The sequence below is a fragment of the Prorops nasuta genome, unplaced genomic scaffold (assembly GCF_024137725.1).
Source record: "Prorops nasuta isolate Cenicafe-Biocafe unplaced genomic scaffold, Cenicafe_Pnas_1.2 PNAS00001, whole genome shotgun sequence".
NCBI lineage: Eukaryota > Metazoa > Arthropoda > Insecta > Hymenoptera > Bethylidae > Prorops > Prorops nasuta.
Genome location: NW_027116798.1, coordinates 11,593,618 through 11,602,086, shown reverse-complemented (window position 1 = coordinate 11,602,086; position 8,469 = coordinate 11,593,618). Strand labels below are relative to the sequence as shown.

At 40.2% G+C, this 8,469-nt stretch overlaps 1 protein-coding gene across 1 annotated transcript; it reads left to right on the top strand.

The window, feature by feature from the left end:
* Nucleotides 1-1,595: 1,595 nt before the first annotated feature.
* Nucleotides 1,596-6,508, top strand: LOC136772250 (uncharacterized). Its single transcript, XM_066725100.1, has 11 exons — nt 1,596-2,193; nt 2,243-2,391; nt 2,478-3,133; nt 3,212-3,267; nt 3,343-3,945; nt 4,076-4,104; nt 4,209-4,593; nt 4,705-4,883; nt 4,927-4,986; nt 5,065-6,324; nt 6,425-6,508. The coding sequence occupies exons 1-11, from the start codon at nt 1,596-1,598 to the stop codon at nt 6,506-6,508; spliced, it is 4,059 nt and encodes a 1,352-aa protein (XP_066581197.1).
* Nucleotides 6,509-8,469: the final 1,961 nt, after the last annotated feature.

Genomic DNA, 8,469 nt, shown 5'->3' with positions numbered 1-8,469 from the left:
TCTTTAACAATTTATACTAACACTCGTTTGATTAAAAATCTGCGCTGTCAGACTGACATTTCTGCACTTTTCACTACTCTCACAAGACTCACAGATAAGTCCAGTGGTATAAACTCACCAAAAAATCACCCAGTGGCGTAGAATTATTTTAGACAAAGACGCAGATAGAAATCCATTAGTTAGAGAGAGAAGAGCAATGGCGACGTCCGAGATAGGAAAATAAGAAACGAAGGCCTGGAGAAACCACGTTGAACGCGGTATAAGGCTCACTCTTTCTCTTTAAGGCATTTAAAAAAGGATAGCCTATCATACACTTCCTATACTCTTTCCAGTCACTCAATGTAGAAACTGCTCCAGGCGGGGAAAAATCTATGGGGAGGTATGGTTCCTAAACGCATCAAAAAAATTTTGCAGGCCATTAGTGGCGGTCATTGTACTCGTACAAATTTGTACTTTGGCGTGATAATTTGTAACCAAAAATTGTAATAAGTTTGGCTCACTCATTTCGTGAGATTAAACTTCATAAAATATTGTGTTGTAAAGGGTTTTCCCACCGTGTTCGTGGGTTTTTTTCCCTCAAAATTAAGGATTGATTCAAAATAAACATTAATTCAGTTAACGAACCAATCGAAGTGTTTTATTCAAGTGAATTGAATCCCAAAACTTTCGAGTATTTTGGACTAGAAGTCGCTGGAAGTAGTTCCGCTGCTTAAATTTAAAACTGATGAAACATTTGGTCCTTCGAGCCGGATTGTCCTGAAGACTTGAAAGTGTGTTTCGGAATTTGGACAATTTTGCGTAAGTGTGATTATCAATAACTGATGTTAATGAATTATAGTTCGACATATCGTAACATCTATAATTGTTACTGTGCGCGACTAAGTAAATAAGCTGGGTTGTTTATAAGTCAAAGGCGGCGAGTTGTGTGTTTATCTTTATAGTCGCTGCGTCGGAACAATCGTATCGGTGAAGTGGACGGATCAAGCGTGTTGAATCGCGTTCATTGTTTACAACGAGTACCTTTGGCGCGTTCGTTGTCATCGGTTAGTTCAATAGTAATTGTTGTTGATCTGCATTCCTCTATCATGGCGCCTGTTTCTACAAGAAAATTAATTTTGTAACAACGGGATCATGCTAACAATATTTCACGTATTTTACCCGCGTTTCGTGCCATTGAAAGAAATCGCATAACAGATGCGTTAGTGCGAGACAGATTGTGAAAGTTACATAATTATTGGGTAGAATTCTGTAAGCGCCATGAACAAATTATTGCTCGTGATGATATAGGCGAGGACTCATATGTCAGTGAGGCATTTTTTGCAAGTACAGAAATGGTACGAGATGAATGTAACGAAGAACTCTCTCGGGTTCTTGCAAATTTTCCCGCCAATGATGAGTCATCTACATCGAATTCATCTAACATCAGCCTCGGTTCGGATAGCAATCAAATGCTTTGTAATAATGTACACCTTCCAAAGATAGATTTACCGGCTTTTACGGGTCGCTATGAAGATTGGGAGGCTTTCGAAAATCGGTTTTGTTCTCTCATTCACGATAAGACACAGCTACCGAACGTGGTAAAATTGCAATAACTGATGGGTTGTCTACGTGATAATGCTGCGGATTTTGTTAAAGATATAGCAGTAACCGAAGCGAATTATATCTCTACATGGAATGCGATAAAAGAGAGATTCTCCAACCTTCGTTTACAGGTGTACAGTCTAACACTCTCTCTTATTAAAACTTCATTTATGAGGAAGGAATCTGCGCTTGTGTTAAGAACGATGGTAGATGACGTAACTCACAGAGTCCGAATGTTGAAAAATCTCGACAGACCAGTGGATGCATGGGACGATCTGCTAATTGTGATAGCAAACGAACGACTTGACCCAATAACGCGTAAAGTATGGGAGACATATTTAAGCACGAGAGGAATGCATATCGACAATGCGATAGTTGTAAATGACTCGCGTAAAAAACCTCCCACATTCAAAGAATTGGTAGAATTTCTCGAGAGCACAATTCAGGCATTGCTTTCGGTAGAAACAGAATCTACTTCGCAAAAATCTGCAAACCAGAGTAAACAAGCTGGATACAATAAGCCTAAAGGCTTAATAAAGTCTCATTTTTCAGCTACAAAGTCAAAGATCAAAGGTCAATATACAAAAAGCATCAATACTGATTCTTTGAAATGTCCGATATGTTCATTGGAACATTATGTGGGCCGCTGCGAAAACTTTAGGTCTCTTAATGGTGAGGAACGACATTGCGAAATTAAACGGCTACGGCTTTGCTTTAATTGTTTGGGTCGCAAACACGTTAGAATTTGTAACTCTAAGCGAACGTGTAAGAAATGACAAGCCGCTCATCACACCCTGCTTCCTAGAGAAAGTCCTCAAATTCGGGCTACAGCAGATTCAGCGGCTGCTGTCCCTAAGCCTGCTGAATCTAATGAGAAAACTGATTGACAATTACAGATATGTGCACATAAGGTCAATGTTCAAAACGAACAATGCTATTTGCTATTGCCCACGGTTGAAGTTATTCTTGTAAGCCTTTCCGGTCAACCAACACGTGCTGGAACTCTTCTAGACCAGGGTTCTGAGACCACGTTCATCTCCGAATCATTAGTGCAATCCCTTCGACTTATTCGTCAACGCGTTTACGTTCCGATCGTTGGTATTGGCTCGTCAAAGGGGACAATACCACGTTATTGCGTATCGGTTCGACTGAAGTCTGAGTTTGAAAAGGATTTTGAGATTGATGTTGATGCTTTGGTCTTGAATAGACCAACAGGCTGTCTTCCCACTAGAGCATTATCAGATTTGGATCTGACATTATTTTCAACATTTCTCTGGGCAGACTCTAGGTTCTATCTCCCGGGAGAGATTGATATGATTCTAGGAGTAGACATATACGCTGTCGCGATCAAGCATGGTCTTCAAAACGTTGGGAGAAACGGTCTAATTGCTCAAAAAACAACATTCGATTGGATATTCTCTGGCCAAATTCGACCGTGCAATGGTGCACTTTCTGAGAGCGTTTTCGAAGTTCCTCGAGTAGTAATGCACAATTCAGAAAAGGAAAATTTATCTGAAGTCCTTAAAAGGTTTTGGTCGATCGAGGAGGTGCCGTAATCGCAACATCAACTCAGCCTTGATGATGAGTTATGCGAACATATATTTGTAACAACTTATTCTCGAAATGAGAGCGGAAGATATACAGTAAACTTACCGTTGAAGACAGAGCCTCTGTCAGTTTTTAAAAGTACAAGGCGTTTAGCACTGAATTGATTCGCTGCTTTAAAAAGGCGATTTAATCGTGATCTTGATTTGGCTTCAGAGTATCATAAATTTATGCACGAATACGAAAGACTTGGTCATATGCGATTAATTCCTGAAAATGTGTTAGCTTCTCAGAGAGTTTGGTATCTGCCGCACCACGCAGTGGTGCAACCAGGGTTAACTAAATCAAAATTAAGAGTTGTATTCGATGCATCTAGACGCACCGCGGAGCAGCATTGTTTGAACAATTTCCTTCTTGCTTGTCCATCTCTGCAGCAAGACCTTCCTCTTATTCTGTTAAACTGGAGACAGTACGGCTTCGTCTTTACTGCAGATATAATAAAAATGTTCAGGCAAATTAATATCGCGAATAGGGATCAGGATCTTCAACGTATTATTTGGTCGCCAACACTAGATGACGCTCCGCGACATTACCGTCTCACTAAGGTGACTTATGGCACTACCTCCGCTCCCTATTTAGCAATAAGGACTTTGATTCAATTAGCATCTGACGAAGGCCATCGTTATCCGCTAGGAGCTCATTGTTTGATGAACCAAATGTATGTTGATGACGTTTTCTCAGGCGCTAATAATCTTAATGAAGTAAAAAAAATTAGAGATCAATTAATAGGCATTCTCCAATCAGCCGGGATTGAATTAGGTAAATAGGCAGTAAATAATCCGGTCCTTTTACCAGGGGCTTCAACAAATGATGATAGCAAAATAATTGACATTGATAAAACCGTCAAAATGCTGGGCATTTTTTGGCAATCTTTGAACGATGCTTTTAGCTATAACGTTCGATGCTTACATGACCCAAGTAATAAAACAACCAAACGTACGATACTATCCTCTTTAGCTCGTTTATTTGACCCACTCGGCTGGTTAGCGCCAATTGTCGTACGAGCAAAAATTTTAATCCAGGATTTGTGGATTATGAAAATTGACTGGGATGTAGCTTTATCGTCGGATTTACTGAAACGATGGACGGCATATTGCAACAATTTTGTACGAATAACTGAAATTTCGGTCAGTCGTTGGCTCGGTCCAATTCCGACAGCGAAACTAGAACTTCGCGGATTCGCGGACGCCTCAATGCGTGCAGATAATGTCAATGGAGAAGTCTGGGTTAAACTTCTTATCACGAAGTCCAAGATAGCTCCAGTAAAAACAGTTAGTATCCCGAAGTTAGAGCTATGTGGAGCAGTTCTACTTGTAAAATTGCTGAAATATATACGGAAATTGAATCTATTCAAAGATCTTTCGATCACTGCATGGTCCGATAGTCGAGACGCGCTAGCTTGGATCCGTAATTATCCATCTAATTGTAAGGTCTTTGTCGCGAACCGCGTATCGTATATCCAGACCTAGCTTCCTTCGGTGGTATGGAAGTATGTACCATCACGTGAAAATCCCGCAGACCTTGCGACAAGAAGAATAGATGTAGATATGTTGAAAAATTCGGATCTTTGGTGGTTTGGTCCTATTTGGTTGGGAGCATCTGAAAAGCATTGGCCAGGGCAACCGATAAATACTCAACCGTATGAGCAGGGTGTGAGCGTTTTTACCGCAAATCAATTTGTAGAGGAAAACCCGCTAGTGACTAGATATTCGACATTATCTAAATTATATCGAGTTTTAGCAATGTGTCTGCGATTTGTCGAAAATTATAAGCGTGCAACGGCGAAACAAGACAAAAATTGTAGGTTTTTTGACTTGCAAAGAATTAGAGAGAGCTTCCAATAGCGTTATTCAACTTGTTTAAATCGTGACTTTCAAGGATGAGCTAGTATCTCTCAATGCAAATCAGCCTCTTACGAAACGAAGTTGTTTGTATAACCTCCGCCCATTCCTCGATGATCAAGGGATCATACGAGCAGAAGGACGATTGACACATTCAGCATTGACATTTCCGGCTAAGCATCTACCGATCTTGCCGAAAACCTCTAGTCTTAGTCAATTATACATACATTATGGACATAAGTTGGCTCTTCATGCTGGACCAACTCTTACATTAGGAGTTCTAATGCATCATATGTGGATCACCGGAGCTAATGGATTAGTAAAGCGTCTAGTTCGCACTTGCATTCATTGTTTCCGTACTCGTCCTAGACAAGGTACGCAACGAATGGATGATCTACCCCCTTCGAGGGTAATACCATCAAGACCCTTTACCACAACAGGCCTAGACTATGCTGGTCCATTTAAATTGAAATGTTCAAAAGGACGAGGACAACGCACATTCAAGGGCTACATTGCGCTCTTTGTGTGTTTCGCCACTAAGGATATACATTTGGAAGCGATTGGAGATCTTACCACACAGTCTTTTCTGTCCACACTTCGCCGTTTCATAAGTCGCAGAAGGATCTGCCATCGTATAGTTAGTGACAACGGGACAAATTTTCAAGGTGCTGACAGGGAGCTCCGTGATTTGTTCAAGGCCACCTTTGAATTCTACACTGCGATTGCTATAGATCTGGTAGACCAGGGGATAACTTGGGAGTTTATTCCTCCTAGTTCTCCACATTTCGGAGACCTTTGGGAAGCTGGAGTAAAGGCGACCAAACATCATTTGGTCAGAATATTCGGCGAACATAATTTAACATTCGAGGAGTTCGCTACATTTTTGGCAGAAAAAGAGTCATGCCTGAATTCGAGGCCACTATGTCCTTTATCAGGTGATATAGAAGTTTTAAGGGTCCTTACCCCTTCACATTTCCTACTGGGAGGTCCCTCTGGATTGATACATGATCTGCCAATACATGAGATAACGGAAAATCGATTTCAGCTTTTTACCAAGTTGCAACAGGACTTTTGGAAGCGATGGTCACTCGGAGTACCTCCACATCACCTTCAAGAACTAGTCAAGTGGAGGGATACTACAGAAAATTATGCAGTTGGACAGTTAGTGGTAGTCCAAGATGATCGATATCCACCTACGAAGTGGCCTTTAGGCCGTATCATTGAGACTCATCAAAGCAAGGATAGACTAGTACGTGTAGTCACAGTCAAGACCGCATCTACAACTTTAAAGCGACCGGTAGTGTGACTTAGTCCCTTACCGTTACCAAAACCATAAGTTCTTACGGCGGGCGGTACTATTCATTAAGAGTTAGTCACATGATTAATTCGTCGTATAGACGAAGGCGGGCGGAGTGTTTAAGTTCGAATCTCCCGCGACTATTCAATCGACGTTGCGATTAGAAGCGAAACCTACTCTGTGATAAGCTGCTCCTTCTTCCAATCAGTTTGGGTTACGTCACAGAGCGTAACCTGGTGGGGAGAAGAAGAAAATTTTCAATTCGATCTAAGATTTCGACGCGTTAATGTACTCATACAAATTCGTACTTTGGCATGATAATTTGTAACCAAAAATTGTAATAAGTTTGGCTCACTCAATTCGTGAGATTAAACTTCATAAAATATTGTGTTGTAAAGGGTTTTCCCACCGTTTTCGTGGGTTTTTTCCCTCAAAATTAAGGATTGATTCAAAATAAACATTAATTCAGTTAACGAACCAATCGAAGTGTTTTATTCAAGTGAGTTGAATCCCAAAACTTTCGAGTATTTTGGACTAGAAGTCGCTGGACGTAGTTCCGCTATTTAAATTTAAAACTGATGAAACACAATTTATTATATCTAGGCGCCAGACCTAATTATTAGGCCAGTCCGCGGCTTTCCGGCTTAAAACTCTTATAGGGTACTTGCCCACACATTAACAATCACATACACGTTTAAAAATAATAAGTAATTCCTATCATTCAGACTATATTTTTTGCATAAAATGCTTTTATAAAATATTACCAGTTATTTACTCTTTCTTAACAACAAATTAAGTTACATCTAAGGTGATCTTTATTATTACAAGAATGATTCTAACTACTGTTAATCGGATCCCACCAAGATCATTTTTGATCCTTATTATAATAATTCCTTATCAAAAAGTCCAATATAAATTTATCTTATCCTTGGAATACTCTCCGTTGTTGTCTAGGCTGGTAGAGTGGCCTCTTCACAGTCCCTTAAATAATTATAACACTCCTGGGGTCTGCGTAGCCACCAAAAACAATTCTCTACCAGTGGTCTCCTCTTCGATAACAATTATTCCATTTTATATTCCTCTGGACTGACTGATTTTTCTTTCTTTATGGTTAATTAAACTGGACTAGATTCTTGCTAGTTTTCTTCAGAACCTATAAAAAGAGAGCCTAGGCCTCGTAGACCCAAGTACTCACCTCGCACCCTAACTATTCTAATTCTATTCAGGCTACATACCCTATTGCAGATAGGAGATAACCCTAAGGGTCTATTTCAACCTCATCATGCTATTCATTTACTAATAGGTGACAAGCTATAGGTTTCTATTGTGCTTATTAGTATTGCACCCACACTACACCCTGTCTAATCCAACTACCTATTCCTTCTATCTGCAATAGCATCCACTACATTTTAACTCCTATCTCAAATCCTTAGAGGCGCAATTTTTCTTACATTCCTCTTCAGGGCCTGCGATTAGAACGTACTTGGTGAGGTTAGAATATATAAATTCTCTTGCCTTTACTCGAATGTCAGAGAAGACTTGTTCTGCTTTTCGATAATTATTAAGCTTCTCTTCCCTTCTATATTCCTGTTTTTCTAGCGTCCTTAACTTTTCCTATTTCTTATACCCTTCCTTCGGGAAACCGGCTTTCGGTCCGTCTGTAGCACGCTCTAAATTTCGTGTCTCTAGTTCGGGGTTCGTATGGCTTATGTAACGGATCAAATCGAATATATGAGAGTAGAGTAGCTAGGAGGGTTCTATGACCGGGTGGCGAGGGGGTCGGCGTCCCGCGGGTGTATGGGAAGTAGGGGTATTGCCCCCTCTGCAGTTGTGCGCATTGTGTGTGTGTCACCCACGTTAAACTCCTTTGGTGTGGGGTACACATGTGACCTCCCCCCCTCTTACGTTAAGCAGTGGACGCCTTAGAGAGAGAAGGAGAGAAAGAGAGAAAGAGATGGAGAAAGAAAAAGAGAATGGGAGGTTGCGAAATGAACGATCGTTGAAGTTTTTAATTAAAATTTATATATATATATATATAAATTTTTAATAATATACACATAATAATAATAATGCTCCTAAAACTGCAGCATCTGCGATTAATTGATATACAATGCTTGTTTCTTTAGAAGTTTTTCTTACATTCTA